At 37.2% G+C, this 18,309-nt stretch overlaps 2 protein-coding genes across 3 annotated transcripts; one reads left to right on the forward strand and one right to left on the reverse strand.

Annotated features, from left to right (window-relative positions):
- Window positions 1-242: 242 nt before the first annotated feature.
- tmem125b (transmembrane protein 125b) lies at window positions 243-4,194 on the forward strand. Of its 2 annotated transcripts, none has more exons than XM_078935694.1 (2): window positions 243-416; window positions 563-4,194. In XM_078935694.1, exons 1-2 carry the CDS (start codon window positions 388-390, stop codon window positions 1,218-1,220), a joined length of 687 nt encoding a protein of 228 aa, XP_078791820.1. In that variant the 5' UTR covers window positions 243-387; the 3' UTR covers window positions 1,221-4,194. The 2 variants fall into 2 exon arrangements, with proteins under 2 accessions (XP_078791820.1, XP_004079120.1); XM_004079072.4 differs by having other exon boundaries at window positions 280-416; window positions 495-4,194.
- A 9,470-nt stretch (window positions 4,195-13,664) lies between these two features.
- Window positions 13,665-18,106, reverse strand: LOC101174624 (protein shisa-like-2B). The gene is made up of 3 exons (XM_004079073.5): window positions 17,677-18,106; window positions 17,156-17,292; window positions 13,665-14,918 (listed from the first exon to the last, which is right to left on the reverse strand). The coding sequence occupies exons 1-3, from the start codon at window positions 17,982-17,984 to the stop codon at window positions 14,734-14,736; spliced, it is 630 nt and encodes a 209-aa protein (XP_004079121.2). The 5' UTR covers window positions 17,985-18,106; the 3' UTR covers window positions 13,665-14,733.
- Window positions 18,107-18,309: the final 203 nt, after the last annotated feature.

Consider the following 18,309-nt stretch of genomic DNA (forward strand, 5'->3'; position numbering starts at 1 on the left):
TGTGGCGTGACATGGCGAGGTGTGTGATGAGAGGAGGGCATGTGTGTGTGGTCTGCCTGGCACTGAGGCCGAGAGCGACAGGAGGTCAGCGATGTGTGACACCAGGGCGGTGACTGTGGTGACAGGCAGGGGAAACACACATGCAGGGATTTGCAAAAGTTGCTCCAGCAGGATTTTCTTTACGCTCTCATTCAACCAAGAGACCTCTACCAGTTGTTTTCAGTTTGATTCCTTTAACAAGCTGTGGAATAGGAAGCACACACAGCTACCTGTTCATTTTGGATGTCTCATCCAGGACGGATTGGTTTTCCTCCAGGGCTTTCATGCACTTTGGGATAAATTTTGTTGTAATGCTTCAACTTAAGTTGCCAGATAATCTTCAAAGGGATGGACAGGAGTTCCAAGCATTTAACAAAGTAAGTTGCCTCTAGAAGAACATTTTTTCTCTAAAAAATAACCTTTAAATTGTCTATTCATGTGACTTTTTGCCCCAGGTTTTGCATGTCAAAGGTGCTGTTTTACATGCTGAGAGGTGACTCGCCATGCAGACCTTGTATTACAGCATGCACCCGAGCCTCTACCTGGACCGCGCACGAATACGCCCACGAGTCTTGGAGGACCAAGTGGAGCTGTGGTGGTTCAGAGAGCCACGGCACTCCTTGTTTTGCTACAGTGTGTCCGTGGCCCTAATTGTAGGGCTGGGCCTCGGCGGCGTGGGGCTCCTCTCCACCACCACCAGTTTGTCTGGGCCATGGCGTCTCGGAGTGGGCACCACTCTCTGCCTCTTGGCTCTGGCTGTCCTCCTCAAGCAGCTCCTCAGTTCTGCCATCCAGGACATGAACTGTGTGCGAAGCCGGAGCCGAATTGAGCAGCTAAAGAGCGGCGGAAGAGGTGACCCAGCTCTGATTTTAGCTGTGGGCCTGGCAGTGACAGTCTGTGGGACCATCCTGCTCTGCGTGGCCACACTTACCGTCCAACGCTACGACAGGAGAGGAATGCTGGTGTCTGGGATTGTGCTTATGATTTCTGGGGCCAGCATGGCTCTGGCTGTGGTGGCTTACGGCGTCCTGATGCAATTTAAGAGAAGACGAGAGCGGAGGAGGAGGAGGAGGGTGAGAGTGAGCCGAGCAAGGAGGCTGGATGGCCAGGCTGCCCGCGTGTTGAGCGTTACAGGCGAACAAATCGGGGAGACTTTTACCAGCTGGACAAGTCTGATCTGAGAGGAAAACGCCTTTTGGCAAAGGGACTGTCAAAATTAAAGAAATAGAATATATAATAGTTAGATAATAGTCAGATATAGACTATCACAAAACAACACAAATTCTAGTCAGGGAGGCTTCAACACATTTTTCAGAGTATTTTTACTGTCTAAATGCTCATTTCAAACCACAAAAGTAACAATTTATTTAACATTAAATCAATTTAAAACATCAATTAATTTAATAGGGCTGTTTTTTTTTGTGAAAGGCACTTTTAGAAATCATTATAACAGGAACTTCCAATAGTACTGTTGTTACTTTTGTCAGTTTACTCTAGTTACTTTAGCAGAAAGAAAAAAAGTTTTGGAAAAAGATAAACTTTTAAAAATACACATTTTGGACAAGAAGTGAAAATAATTATAATCCTTTGTAAAACTTTATTGCACAGATTACTTAGTTTGACTATTTTGCTTATTTTAGTTACTTAAGTTGGTTTATAATTTATTATATCTTTAAAGAATGCATAGTACAACTGAAATAAATCTGACTAACCAGGTAACTTCAAATTATCACCTATTTGATGTGAGCACATAAGAAATCCTCTTAAAATTGATTTATGTTCAGTTCAATAAAGTGTTTCTTCACAAGCAGCTGGATTCCAAAATTTTAATTAATTATGTATTCAAATTTGACATAAATTTAGGATATAAACACCAAAATTACAATCAGAACATTTTGACAGGAAGAAATGTTCAAACTAACTTTTCATTCATTGAAAATCATTTATTTCATTAAACAAAGAATGGTTTGTGTCAAAACCATGAAATCCTTCAAATTAGCAATGATTTCTTAAAATCTGGGATCCAATGTGTTGAATAGAGCTATATTCGTTATTTTGATTAGGCTTGATGCTTTTAGAAACTAGAATGATCTCATGACTCAGGGTGTTAACATTGGTTTAAGTAGTCTTAATTATTGTATTGGATAGATCAGTTTCCAGGCTTGCAGCCTTAGCTATAATAAGCTAAAAATAATTATTTTATCAATCTTTGCACACCTTCAATAATCCTCAATCCAGGGGTTAAGATCCCTTAAAAAAAAAAAACACCTAAAAAGTTTCTATCTCATTAGAAGAAGAAAATAAAGCAAAATAAATGTTGTAATGACTTTCCTCTAAACTTGAAAAGTCTAAAAACACTAGTTTAAAAAATGTTTTAAAATTGCTTTTAATTGCCCTTTTTTTACATGTTCAACCTATTGTGAATTGCAAATCTTCGTCACTGTCGTCATCCTCTTCTCTGAATCCTCCTTGGCTTTCTCTCTCTGCCTTCGCTTTCTCACTGGCCTGGATGTAATTGTCCTCAATGAAGCCGTCGTCATCGTCCTCCAGCCCAGTTGCCCTCCTTTGGCCAGACACATTTGGGTAAGACATCTCATCCTGACCATACTGGCTGACCCCGTCTACCTCTTGGAGCAGGGCGTGTCTGTAGCTTGCCAGGAAGCGATGGAAAACCCGAAACTTAACACCCATCACAATGAGGAGTGAGATGGAAAGGACTGTGCCCAGACCTGCTGCTAAATAAGACCACTGCAGTTTAGAACGGTCAACGTCTGGAAAACAGAGGACAAAAATGCAATAAAACCTTCATGATCCATGTGATGTGAAGAGATACAAAGTCCTTGAGGCAACAGCTGTTGTAAAGAGTGTGAAGCTGCCGAAAGAAAGCCCTAATTTTTGTACTTACGGGCAAGTTGAGTTTTGTTCAAGCTAACGTCTTCCTCCCACAAAAGGTGCCTGGGATGGCCTTTATGGTCCCCAGCAGCAACGACAGCAGCAGAATGACCACATGTAAAGAAGACTGCACTGAAAAAGACAGCAGCAGAGACGCTGCTGCTCAACCGATCCATCTGTCTGTCTGTGCTGAGGTCAAACCTGAGGGGAAAAATGCAATTTAACATTGCAAACCCTTTTTTTTTTTGCATGTGGACCCCTCAAAAATCTTAAAGATAAATGAGTACAACATTTGAGACTAAGTAATATAACTTAATACTTTACTGGAATAAAATAATCGATTTTCAGACAAAAAATTTTAAACATAGTATTCTTTTACTTGTAGAAAAAAAAAACTGTCAATTGGAACAAGGAAAATTTGCTACATTTAAGACATATTGTCTAAAAAAATCCAACTGATGAATCTGATAGACATTTGCTTCAGCGTCCATGTAGTGCAGTTTATTCTTCAGGAAATATTTTGGCCACTCCTGTTTTTCTTTAAGGTTCACTTTACTGTTTTGTTTACCAAAGTTTGTTCTGGAACTCATATTAAGCTCATTTTTCTGCAGTATAAACCTCTGAGAGAAGTAGCACAGCAGAGGGTGGAATTCTCAGGTTCTTTGATTTTCCTCACAATTGTCTCTGACTTGACAAAAACTCAGAATCAACAAAATGATCATATTTCCTCATCCATGCTTGATGGTTAATGTCAAACATGTTGGTCACCTGAAAAGGGTTTATCGTTTTCTTTTTGCTGTTTTTTCCCCCCGTTGATTTTATCATTTAAAGTCTTTATTCAAACCTGATTTGCATTCTTCCAAAACGTTTGTGTTCATTGAACCCGACATGGATTTAAATAGTAAAAAGTTTTAGTTTGACAGGAAAAAATTGACTTTTTGAAGGCCTGATCATCCCTTAAACTTTGTTTAAACAAGATGGAAACACAACCAGAGACACAGAGAATACTGTTTATTTCAAAACTGTTAAACTCCTTGATGTTAACTTTATTACTTAGAAACATGATTTGATTTTGAACTTGATTGCTTCACTGAAAGACTGTCATTGTTCTGCCTCTTTTTTCAGCCAATCATAATTTATTTTTCTGTGAGCAGTTTTCTACTCATCTGTGATTGTTAAACTTCTAATAGACCTCATCCTGAGGTCCAGATTAGTGAGTGTTGTTTGTAAATATATAAATAAATGACGTCTTTTTCTTTCGTATATATATTTTATCATCCTGATTACATTACAAATGTACTAAAATGTTGAATCGATTGAAGCAATGTTAATAAGCAGCTTATCAGACATTGTAAATAATGTAAAATGGAAAAATATAGTAGACTCCATGACAATTTACTAAAGGGGCTGTCAATTTAAGTTTAAAAATCAATTTTCCTTAAGGAATCTAATTTCTCAGTGGAAGAAAGACAAAAGACCTTTCTGTCACAGCAGTGTCACATGATGTTTAGTAGTTAGCTGCAAGTTTGGGAGACTCAAGAATGTGGGCCTGAGCTGAATCTTCGGCTGTTTTTCTTCAGAATTAGCTTTTTAAAAGTGTCCCAATGCTCATTTTCTGTTTTTCCAGAAGATTTAACCCTCGTAGAGCCACTTTTCCTTTCAAGAGAAGAACTGCCAGCAACAAACACAAAAGTGATGATACTACCACACAGATTTCAAAAACACAAATAACTGTTTTCAGAAAGGTTTGTCTCACCTGTACACAGGAGCAATCAGAGCAGGTTCTCTTCAAGACTGTACTCTTGTTATTGACTTCCTCTTCCTCTCCTTTGAAAATAGTAGCATTTCTGGGCAAAGGTTGCAAGGCATGCCACAATTCCACCCTTCCTTCACCACGCTCTAAAGACAGGCATGTTAATGGCTAACTTTGCCTGTAACATATTTTCTGCCTCTGCAGGCTCCTTAAAACTCACATTTAGTGGCCATAAATATAAACAAGCATTGAAAGATTTTAAGAAAAAACAATCTAAATATTTCAGTCTGATGTTGACTTTTATTTATAACTTATGGGACAAACAGAAACAAAAACAAAAAAATAAAAGCAGAGGGAAATGAAGCTTTGGACTTGTTACATTTACAAGTCAGAGGGTGGCGCTGTAATCACACAGGATTAATCCATGCCAGTGGGTTTCAGCTAAAAGTTCTGCCAAAAATGACAACAGATATTTTCCTCATTTAAAAAAAAATCTACAATATGACTACATTTGCTTATCAGAATATGTTCCAAAGGCAGCACTTCAACAGGGTTGTCTTTTATTGGTCCTTCGTGTGTTTTGAATGGAAACAACGGACATAAAATGCAAGTGATAAGAAAGTTCTCATTGTAAAATGAAGAATACATTTCTGCTCTTTTATCTCCTGACAAAGCAAAAAGAAAAGATACAAGTCTTTAAAATAAGCCTAATTTTACATGATTTCATTTTAAATGGCGCTATAGAAAAATATAATGAGGTCCGCATGATGAATCAAGGAACTCAACGGCCGCAGCTCCTTCCCCACACATGGTTTATTATAACTGGCTGAATTATCTGAATCAAAACGACTTCCTTCACTGGGGATAATCACAAGGAGCATTCAGAAATAGGGATGTGAGCCTTGAGAATGAACATTACACAAAATGAAGACCTTTTAAAAGGATTTTTGGCAACATTTGAAGCTTGTCTTTAAGATATACGAAAGCCTGAGGTGTTTTTTTTTTTTTTAAACCACACATTTGGTATAAAGTTCTACTGCAGATGGACAATTTTAACTTCAAAGCAACACGTGTGATCTGTAAAATTAACACTCTTGTTCATTTTCAGTTCGGCTTTACTTGCGGCATCCTCTCATTTCATGGAAAAAATGTATCGGCATTGTAGATTACATTCTCCCTATTTCTTTCAAACGCCAATAATTAATGTTTTACACTTTTAAAAAGTGAACCTGGCTAATACAAAAAGTAACTTTGGTAAAAGTTTTCTGCGGTCTCAGAGTCACATCAAAATATTAACAAGCATCAATGTGTTTCTTGTGTTTCTGTCTAACATCTACAAATGTTGCTACAATTTAGACTTATTTTTTTCATTTCACAGTCACAAAACAAGTGAAAAAAAAACGTAAAGATGTCCCTGAGTGTAAATTTATGAATAAAGTTTTCCTGAATGTCAGCACAATACACATGTTTCCTGTTTAACTCTCTCAGCATCGCCTTGACAACGTCATAATTCAATCATGTTTTTAAGAAAAAACATTCTGTTCAAAATTAAACAAAAGCATCACGCAAAAGTCTGCACTTTGGCTGACTCACTACAAAAACTCTACTGAGCAAGACACACGTGTTCTACATTTTTCTGTTTGGTCAAATATACCTGCAGTTCTTTACATGTTGTTGTTTGTTTTTTGAAGTTCCTCCTAAAAATGTTCCAGTTTTTCAACTTCTCTTCATTTGTTAGAACAGCTTTCATTGTGGCTGTCTGAAGTCCAAAAAGCTAAGATCTAATTTGTGGTGCTTTTTTAAAATACCCTGAACCTGTATTTCATCACCTAATTGCTGCAGAGAATAATGTAATTTGTAGCTTTAAAAAAGAACACTGCTTCACTTTTTTCTTGTAGATTCTAGTGTGATGTTTTTTTATTTTTCAAAGGTCTGATAATGAACAGGCCTGAGCATGGCAAGTTTATTTGATATTACCTTTACAAAAAATCTAATTAATTACAGTCTATTTGTAATTTAGCATAATTTAACTATTACATTGATTTGGGGCAAATTGGGGTTTGAATATCTTTTTCCCTTAAAAAGTTCATTCATTGTTACAAAACTTACTTTACGTTGGATAATTTTGCCATAGATTTACAGTTAGATAACACACTGATGCATTTTGGTGACAGGGGGGAGTTTTTCCACTTCATTGGTTGCAATGGTGCAAATACAGGAAGAGAGGAAGAATGAAATCCAAAAAGAAGAGTTATAACAGCACAAATGCAGAAGATTAGATTTCCTTTCCTGTCTTTGAAAGTAGAAACAATCCTGCTGCACTTTTGTATTTCATGTTTTTTTTTTGTCTCATTATGACTGCATCACCCACACTCATCGCATTTAGTTGGTACTTGAGCAATATACTGTCTTTTAGGCAGATGCTAATAGCTGTTGTGCTGTTCCGGGGTTTTGCAGGTCAGCTTTGTGAATATATTTCACGCATATTGCACAGTTTGAAAGCTGCCAAAGAGGACAAAGATTCATATGATCTCACTCTAGCCTTACTGCTAAAGTCAAGTGTTTGTTTGAAAAGAATAAACTCTCAGAGTGAATACAGGAGCGCCACACTATTTACTAAAGTAAAATACAACAATTTAGGATATATATGCTGCTGGGAAATCAGTTGAAAGTGATACAATAGCAATGCTTCAACTGATCTTCCTAAAGTTTTACAGAAAAGGTCAGGGACGCATTCATGGTTTATATCATAACCGTGTATGAAACTTGGTTCAGCCGCAACAAGGACACCAACTTTGAATTAGAAAACATTGAACTGAACTATGTGAACAGAGTAAACTAAATAGGTGGAGGAGTTGCAATATAAGGTAAAAAAGAAATACTAAGATTACAAAAATTGATAAATTGTCAGTGGTAGTTGATGGAAAACATGAATATGAATATATAGAAAAGTTTCAGGTTCCGGGTTACAGCACGGACGCGTGGGGCTGACGGTGGCTATACAAATTTCTTCCATGTTGATTTCTAAAAGTTATTTTTTACATTATAATTAAGTAATTCCTTTTGGCATGTGCTTTATTGATATTTCAAGATTCTTAATTCTGTCTGATAAAAGTTATGAACCGGATAATGATAAATCTTGTAATAAAATGGTTATGGTAGAACAGGGGTGGGATTATATAAGTTTGCTTCCTTCCACTCCCTTTCAAGCAATATTTATTAATATGTCTAATTATACTAAGTTTGATTCGTCATTGTATGAATGTATTTTGTTCTTTGTGTATTATTCTTGTTTGATTGCTTGAAATAAACCATTACAAATCAAATCAAATCAAATGAATATGTTACAAATGAAATATGTAACGGTTCAGGGGGAAATGTCATTATAAGCTGTGTATATAGAACGCCAGGGTCAACCTTAAAAGTGTTCAGTGACTGGATGGAAAATATACTGTATATAACTCTCAAAATGACAATATATTATACATCTGTGGAGATTTCCATGTCGATCTGATAAACCCCAGCAAACATACAGCAACCGACGACTTTATCAGCAGAATGTATGGTATGAGTTTATATCCAACCATAACAAGGCCCAGCAAAATCACTGCTTAAAGTACCACTCCTATTGATAATATATTTACAAATAATATAATATATAATACAACATATCACAATATACAATATAATACACTCATATGAGTGGACTAATGATATGTGACATAACTGATCATTTACCAGTTTTTGCACTATTTCACATCAATGTGAAAACAAATAAATTTATGAAAGTCTACAAAGGATTAAGAAATGGAAAAAAAAAACGATTAATTCTCTTAATACGAAGATGTGGACATTTCTTATAAATTTTTGTAAGAAATTTTTTGCTCACTTTACAATAAGAACTGTCCAATTAATAAATTCAAGAACAAATTTGCCAAATGCCCTTGGTTAACTACCGGCATACAAAATGCTTGTAAAAAGAAAAGTAACCTCTATAAAAAAATTCTTGAAACTAAAGTCAAGAGAAACTAAACAAAGACACAAGTCATATAAAAATAAATTAACTGAAATAACACGGCACGGTAAGAAAGTGTACTTCAGTAATCTACTGAATGAAAATAAAAACAACGTGATATCTCCCAAGAAGTTTGGGAAATATTAAATAACATCATTAAAAATGGGACAAAAAAGCTAACATACCCAGATTACTTTACAGATGAGAAGGGTCAAAGCTATAACATCAATGAAGCAGCAAACGGTATGGCATTTCATCTCTGCCATAAAGTGAAAGGGCGTAAGGACAACTGAGCGGGCGTATTCAGGAACTGAGTGAAGAACCTTACAACCGCGCAGGCGCAATTCTACCCGAGCGTCACCGAATTTTACAACTGCAGGCCTGCAATCCTAACTGTGCTGTGATCCTCCGCGGTCAATTCTCCTTTGCGCCGTCACCAGGATTTGCGCTAAGGGGGCGTTTTTGCCCCATCATACCTCTCTGAACTTCTTCACCTTTATTCCCCCTCTCGGTCCCTCAGGTCAGCCGACCTGTTGATATGATATACATAAATTGATAAGAACCTCAAAGAAAACATTCTGTGTGTGGCACTAAACTTAGCAACGGGTTAATAAGTAAGGAGCTCAAACAATGTTCAAATATCCAAATATTCAAGAAAATGTACAGTATAAAGAAATGGATAAAGAAAGGGATTATATGGGATCCCTCACCTGCAAGAGAGCTCAGGAGTGGCCGATGCAATGGGATTTGGGTGACAGTCAAAGGCAGGTGCTGTGGTGGCCCAACCCTCAGTCATGGAACCTGGCAGAAAGGCTTTTTTTTGGTTAACCTAACTTTGGTTAGCTTGAGGTAGAAAACACAGAGAAATTACTGTGTTTTTTCCGTTGGCTGAAATACATTACACATTTGAAACAGAGTGAAAAAGCATGGCTTCTTGTCTTGGACAAGACAAAATGATTTGGTTTGATTTAGTTCATTTAGCTGCGTTCACACCACCCCTTGACAACGCGTTCAAGTGACCACTTCTAATGAAAAGTCCATGTAAACCCCTGTTTATGCATCTTTCCCCCTTGTTCAAAATTCTCGTGTTCACACATTGCTGAGCAAGTTTCCACAATTGTTTTCAGGCTCTACATCCAGACCACGTGTCCATTGAACACGCGTTGAAAGCTAAACCAGGTCGAACTTTGACCAATCAGGCACTGAGATTCGGATGATGTCCCCTTTAATTCAAGAATGCATGTTGAGACAATCTAGAACGCGAGTCTAAGTAACCGTAGCACTACACAAACATGACAAGAAAAAAAATGCCAAAAAAATGTCAGGCAAGGATTTTAGGATTTGGCAGCCAGAATAAAGCCTGATGGAGGTGCAAAGTATGAATAAAACTTAACTTCAGCTATAGGGAAGCTAAAACTGTCATCAGGGTTATCTTAAAGCGCAAATGCTTTACCACATTTATTGTCTTACACAATCTCTGGTAGGTATTTTATTCTTAAGCCTTAAGCTCCAATGTGTTTGCTCATCTGCTGGAAAGAACAAATGAAAATATAAATAAAATTGGATATTTAAACTGCTATTTACTGCAAACAGGGGACAGACTGTTTTTATTGTAAAGCTGATGTGCAGTGGAGAAGGAGGAATTTTGACAGCAGATAAATCTTCGTTGCTGCACTGAAGTGAGCTGTTCAAACTCATTTCATCTCCTTTTCTGATAACATCAAATTCTCACGAGGGATTTAGCTCAATAACTCATCCAGTGAACTGTAAGAAGATGTGGATTGAGGCAAGAAAGAAGATAAAAAAGACAGAAATTCTGTGTGACAGTCAAACGCTGAATTTGTGAAACTGACAAACATTTAGAATTAAAGTAATGGCATGATTATCCAATCCAGTTAGTTATTTTTGCATTTCAGTCCCATGATTATACAGCGCTGAGTGGAAACCTGAATGAATCTTTTGTTTTTAGTTGTCCTCTGTGAAAAGCGTCCTGTGTTCCACTTTGGTTTCGTTGCCTGTTTATTCTGACTTTATATGTTAAGATATAAATAAAAAATCTGAGCAGGAATCTTGATGCTGACAGCCCCAACATGTGATTACACTTTAGTTAACATTTATTCAAAAGGACAGAAAAATACCCAGAGACAAATTTCAAATGTCTCATTTGAAAGTGAATCATTTTTCAACCCCCCACACACAAGAAAATTTCAGTAAGGTGGGTCATATTAGAGTTTGTGGCATAAAGATAGATTAAAAAGGAGAGTGCATCCTTGAAAAACAAGAAAATAATCAAATGAAAGAGGAAAAAAAGCAATTACAGTTCTGTGACTACAAAATATAAATGTTTGTATTTACTATGGAACCTTTTTTTTTTAATATTAGAAACATATAAACCAAAGGTAAGACTAATTTCTGAATCACTCCACAGTATTGAACCTCCTTTCTATAGAAATCTCTGATCTCAGGAATTGGCAGCATCACTGCATAAAGAATCAAGTTTGATTGAATTTTTCATTGATGTTCTCCGTGGGGCTGTGTAAATACATCACAGTATACATTCATGGAATGCTCCTGTATGACAAAAAAAGAAGAAAAAAAACACACACAATAATAACATTTCATTGAAGGTTTTTTCTTCCTTTTTTAATCAGTCTTTGAAGTGTAAGTAAAATTAGATAACAGCTTCATACAGAGACACAGAATTAAGGTAAGATAAGATAAGAAGATCAAGTCTTATCCTATAGTCCAGCGTATCATTTAATGATTAGTGGTTTGTATTTGTGCTGCCTCTTTCCATATGCATGATTTCTTATCTGAACAGAGTAAAATACTGAATAAATTAAAGCCAAACTACGAGCTCGGTATCGGACATATTAATAACAGAGGTCTGTTGTTTGAAAGCAACAAAATTAAGTAAAATGTTTAATCTAGATTGCATTCTGTCAAGGCTCTTTACATATTTTGTGTAAATATTTTGGACCACATTTGCTTTTTAACATCTTTTTTTTTTTTTTAACTAGTCATTATACTCCCACCTCCGTGCTTGCTGCTGGGACAGTGGAATGTTTTTGTAAGTCAAATTTGCACAAAATTAAAATGTAACTTAATAAAAAAAAAAATAGTCATAGAGTATTGATCTCTAAATAGTGATTGAAAGGAGGCACAAATCTGTATTTCACTTACCAAAGAAAAGCCTTTCATGTCATATTTCTGTTCGTACAACTTGTTAGTTGAAAAAAAAAAATAATGCTGGCTTTTACCATAAGCTTCCAGCATAGACACCAAGAGACCGTTTCCTTTCTTATGCTTGTGCATCAAATACAATTCATCTACAAACTTTGGAATATATTAAAGTCTGAAGGCACTGTCCAAACCTCACAGATAAACACCACAATGTTACAACTTTAGACTCAAAAAGAAATATCAAACCTCCCCTTTTTTTAAACAGTAAAAACAAGTGATTCAACATGTAGAAAAAGACAGCATAAGTATTTCAAAGAACCATGACGAATGACCAGGTTCTCTCATGTCTGTACCTTGCTGGATAATGATAAAATATGAGACCTTGGCAGCTCATTTTTCACTCAACCTTTTCATGTGCTTTCTTTGAGACATTAATCAGTATTTGTGTAGCCAACTTCCTGATCCGTTCATACATCACCGGTATACAGTCAGTCACCACACTATCAGCTGCTTCCTCACATCAGCATCTCATGGTAGATGCTTTGTCACAGTTGTTTAGCAACACCAGCCTCATTAACAGTAATGGAAACGTTGAAAAGAAAATTGACTGCAGAGTTGGTAAAAGATGCAAAGCATCAGTAGAACCGCCAGGAAGCATCTAGCCTCCAGTCATTACGGAACATTTGCATGAAAATGTTGGTAGAAATAATGTAATCACAAGTCATTCAATGCATTCAAAGTACTGACACTGATGTTTGCTTAAGCAAGTCTTACTTCACTCTTATGTTCATTCTCTTTAGTCCCTGAGATAAGATAGAATATGAGATCAATACGGCTTTGCTCCACGCTCATGCAGCACACAGCTGCATGTCCCATCATTACAACACACAAAATGACACTTTCTACAATTACCTTTTGAAATGCAGCAAATTATATTTAAAATGTTCAATTTATTTTGAATCTTAATTTAACAGAATCACACGACATGGCTTTCTGTTCTTTCAAACCTGCAGTTCAGAACCTGAAGCACACCTAAATACATGCATGAGATCAATGTTTGATCTGTGAGGGCATCAAGACTAGCTAGAAAAGAAGCATCCATGAGCTTCAACCCGTACTCAACCCTCAAATCTTTGGCAGTTTCCACAATCTTGTCAAATTTTCTTTCAACTTTGTCAGCTTGCTCCTTCAGGTTGTCATTGATCCCTATACATATGTATACTAGTTTACACTTTCTAATTTATTTCATGTTCTATTTATTTTGTTACTGTACATTCATGATGACTGTCATATGGGTAAGTTACAGGTAAAATTTGAATTTAAATTTAAATTCAAAACCCCTTCAAACTGCTCCTAATTAAATGCACACAGAGCAGCTTGAATCAATTATCTTTAAATTATCCTCAACTACACTTAAATGACAAAGTGCATGTAAGCACATAGACAAACCAAGAGAAAACGTGGCCAAAAGCAAACATTATGCATTCTGCAACTTAGTCTTCTTTGTATTCCACAGTGAGTAAGTCATGTTGCTTGTTTTGCAGGCATTGATTTTAGCTCTGCTAAGCGCTGCATGAAAGTCAAATAAGGTACTTCTACATTACTACTAAGAGTCAGATCAATTGTGATAAATTACAGTGTCAGTTGTCTTAATATTGCTGGTTCACATATATTTTCCAAGTTTTAAAACTGTTGTTTAAGATGTTGTTTAAGTTGTCTAAGATTCTGTGAAGTTCTTTCCGTCATTTATCAAAGAGGTGTGGAAACAGCAAACATATAGGATACCCTTGAGCTATTGTTCCTTTTATTTTTTATAAATGTTTTTTGTGGCAAAAAATACTTTTGTTGCACTAAATGTATTTCAAACAGACTCATGTGAAAACCCATGTCTTGTACTATTGATAGAAATGGCTCTTTTTTTATTCTAATGGAAAATAACACATTTTGTTCAAACAGATGTAACCAACTGCATCAGATCACACTGACTTGAATCAAAATTTGTTTTGTCAAGGCTATTTCTTAAAATGTCAGTGTCAGAGAGAGTTTCCTGGGGTCTTTTGATTGCATAGCAATTTCAATGCGGTGTCACATATTTCAGACCTATTGAACCATGTTTCCTCCAGTCGCACTGTGCGGCCCACAGAGTGGTTTGCTAACCACTTAAGCACGTGTCTGCTGCAAATGAGGTAACATAAATGTGACTTGAGCATTTGTGAACACACCAAGAATGTGAGAGGAGCTACAATCATGGAATCACTTCCTGCTTGCTGTATTGTTGTTTCCACAGGACAAGATAAGCAGCGTGATTCTATGAATGCTGAGTCTGTGAGCTTGAATGACCCTCCCGTACTTTAGATTTGCCTCTAATAACAGTCAAGCTGCTCACAACTAAAATGAAGTTTGAAATTGAACAAAATACTTGGTTTTTGTTGCATTTCAAATCACACTCACTTTTCTGGATTTAGAAACACAAACTCAGTCTGCCCTAAAGCAGAGCCTTGGTGACTATGTGTCTGTAATTCCATGCACACTATGTTTTCTCATTCAGAGAAAATTAATTTCCACCCATCAGAAGCCATGAGGAGCAGAACGTTTTCCAAGCCTTTATAATAAGCTCTTTGTCTGAGTAGTCATTGGAATTCTGGATGTTTGTTCCACCACTTGAAAGAATTACATAGTAGTTATTCCACTTCAACCGGACTACTCCATTTGACCACACCTCACGTTAGCAATTACTGTTCTCCTCCCACTTGTAACTCCCCTTTGGAAACTCTGGCAACTGGTTAGTCTAACAGTCTTCCTGAATTGCACACAGCAGGCTTGATTCTTTGATTAAAAGTTATTCAGTGGTCTAAGAAGGACTTTCCACTTTCACTCCAGTAACTGTGGCAGTGAAGCACCGCTGGAACAGGCGCTCAGGCTCTGACGGTTCGTTATCTGAGTCCACTTTTCGAGTCATCAGGTGTTTTCGGATTCCATGTGGTCCAGAGGCACTGGTTACTCTCACGTGACTGGGTCCGTCACTGGGGTCCGCCGCTGAAAAACAGACAGGCACTTTTACAAAATGCTGTGCTGCAAAACACCAAGTTGGGTTGTTGTTGGGTTTGTTTTTTCTGAACCCCTTCATGGGTCTTTTTCTGCTGTCCTGCCCATTTTCTAAAACGCCTGTTCTATTGTGTCCCAGCCTTCAAAAAAATAAATCTTAATCTACAGTTTTCCCTTGTTTTTAAATTCCATAAATAATATAAGATAGGTAAAATCCACAAAATAGGATTATAGATGTTTTGAGGCTGTACACTACACACTTTAAATACTTTTCCCAGGCAGACATATTCACACTTTTCTCTCTTGTTTAAAACCTCAAAGTTCAAACCTTCTTAGAAAAATGAGTCCAGTATTGAAAACAGAATGCAGAATGAAAACAAAGATAGTGATAAAATATTTATATAGATTTGGAAGTGATTGGTTGAAAAGATCAAAAAGCAATCAGGATGCAGAACACAGTACACTGTTTATAAATGTAGTTTCAATAAAATGTACAAAGTTGCATTCCAAAAAATCCGCAAGACAGCAAAAGATGAACCATGATATAGTGTGGAAACAGTGTACAGAAAATCTATGGGGTGAGATGTCAATAGAGAAAGGGCTGTTTATCAAACCACATTTCAAGCTGAATGGAAGAGCATCATGTTGTCTCCAGCTGCTAACATTGTTGACTTGTGTTCAACTTAACAAGAGCCACTTAAAAATATGACAAGTTTGGTACAAATATAAAGACATGTCTTTCTTCATGTGTAACCTTATTTTCCATGCTTGCCTTGTTGGTTAAATCTAGATTTTTAACAAAATTCAGTCACTAATTACTAATATGATGACTTAGTTTCTGGTTATTCCAACAAAATGTTTTCAATTTAGTCACCATTTTTCTGCTATATATCCATCACCATGTTGGGACAAGACATCCTCAGTAAGCCGTAATTGGTCCGTGTCGGTCTTAGTCTACATTTCTACAGGAACCACTCTCTCCAATCAGTGGTGAGTTTGTTAGAAGGCCACACCCCTACCACTCAAAGCTGACTCAGGAGAATCTGTCAATTAAAACATTTCGAACATTCGATATGATGCTTCTACTTTTACTGAAACATCTGATTGGTCAGTTTATAACTTAAACAACTTGGGCCACGGCAAAAAAATCGTGATAAAAAAATTAGGATTAGCAAGAATATGCTAAAAAAATGTTGCAGAGCAAATAACGTATTCTGAAAAAAAGGATATCTGAGTAATAGCTGTCTGTTTCTCAGTCGAACTCTATGGGATTTCAGCTTTTTGGGACCAATGGGCACTTATTATTTGGAACACGGGGGGAGAAGGGTCACTCAGTCCAGTTCTCATATACAGTCAATGGTGATCAATATAGTATAACAAGGGTCTTAACAATGGTGGGAAGTACTGTGTTATTTATACCACACACAAACATATGGAGCAAAAAATCAACAGCTGATAAGATAATTCAGGTTCCTGTTTTTTCAGTTCCGAACTCATGCACAAATCAGTTGGGCGTTTGGATACAAACAGTAAAAAAGACAAGGCGATGCTTTTAACCTTTTAAAACCAGAGAAGTCGCCGGCAACACCTAAATAACAAACACTCTCTTTGACACAAGGTTACTCTTCTACCGTTTATGCAACCAGTGTGAATCTGATTCTGACACGGAGAAAAGTGGCGTTTCATATCGGCTTTGCAGCGACAGAAGTATTATCAGCGCAAAGCCACGTTTCTCTGCAACACATTCAGCTGATTTACGTTGATTACGTAAGCACTTTACTACTTTAAAGTGTTGTATATCAGCAAAAGGCTGCTTTTATCCACAACAGAATAAGCTGATTTACATTCATAGCGTAAACAACTGAAGAATGACGGTAATTCAAAGAATGTAAACACTGGAGCTAAAGCCCTGGTGTAAAAGGGTTAAAATGCCAACATGCTAGTTGAGAGCCTGACGTGAAAGCCGTTTACTGCCATTGTTGTACAAGCGTTTTAATGTGATCCTTTTCTGGTGGTGAGTTCTGCCGCACACAAAGGTGTTGACGTTTTTGTCTGTGCACAATATCAGCAGGCTTTCTAAGTGTCAGTAAAATTAAAACCACCTATTACAAAAAAAAAACATTACTGAGTGTGACCCTCCTTTTCACCCCACCCCCTATATTTTTCATTTATGCATTTGCAGGATAATGACTTCCCAAGAATAAAAGACCCTCCCGTGGAAGCCTGACCTGGTGCTCTCAGGGGGAGGCCATTGTCCAGGCGACTGGGTTTGGTGGCGATGAAGAGGTAGCAGAGGACACACACAGTGATGAGGAACGCAAGAAGCACAACTGCAGCAATTGAAAGACCAACCAGAGCTCCAATACTGGGAGGAGAAGACAGGAAACCATCAGATTTTTGGGTGATGTAATAAAAAATTAGCATTTAACTCAAGAGATTACACTCATTAAAATAAAGAATAGAAGCTGCAGAAGACCTGTTTAAAGAAAAAACACAAAGGAAAAATAAGGTTAAAAAGATATTAGTTACATTATTATTATTATTTACAAAAGAACCAACAGTTTCTTTTATTTTTCTAGAACCTTATTAAAAGTAGTACAAAGTTGACTCACACATTGAACACATTTCATTCCCATTAAAACATGTTTTAAACTTTTTTTTATCATCCAAGTAAGAGGTTAAAAAGGTATAGCCCATTATCCCGTTAAAATAATACAAATAGCAGCAGCCACACCTGCCCTGCTCTCACCTCAGCCACCACATGTAGCTGTACTCGTATGGGAAAAAGCTGTTGGGGTCACCACAGCAGTACTTGACATCGTTAAATCCGCAGCAGTAGACCGCAAACGCAGCATTTCCCGGTTTGGGGCAGGAGAAGCCCTCCACAAACCCTCCGTCCGAGTTGTAATAACTGCTGCAATCAGCGCTCATGTTGTAGCGGAAACCAAGAAAAAAAAAGGCAAAGATGATGCGCTCCTGACCAGCGGAGCGAGGAGAGGAACGGGGTCCCTGGCCGCGCGGATTAGAGGGGCGCGCGCGCGCTCCTCCAGTTTTCATCAGCTGAATGAGCGCGCGGCGAGAGATGGAGGAGGAGGAAAGAATCAAAAAGAAAGCTGCAACTCTCTCCCTCTCTAAACCTCATTGGCTCAAAACCTATTTTAGGTACTTTTCAATTTTTCCGTTTTTTTTTTTTTTACAATGAGTTCAATCATTAGACAAAAGACTTTGTGAAGCTGGTCTATGTCCCCAGAGAAAATGGAACCATGTGATCCTGAACTCTGTCTCACCTCTGCTGTTATTATCTTAGAGATTCACATTCCGTTCAAATCCGACACTGTCAATAAAAGACAAACAGTTTTGCACCCCACTTTTCATGATGTCA

Source organism: Oryzias latipes, chromosome 17 (assembly GCF_053564925.1).
Source record: "Oryzias latipes strain Hd-rR chromosome 17, Olatipes_Hd-rR_3.1".
In the NCBI taxonomy this organism is placed as follows: domain Eukaryota; kingdom Metazoa; phylum Chordata; class Actinopteri; order Beloniformes; family Adrianichthyidae; genus Oryzias; species Oryzias latipes.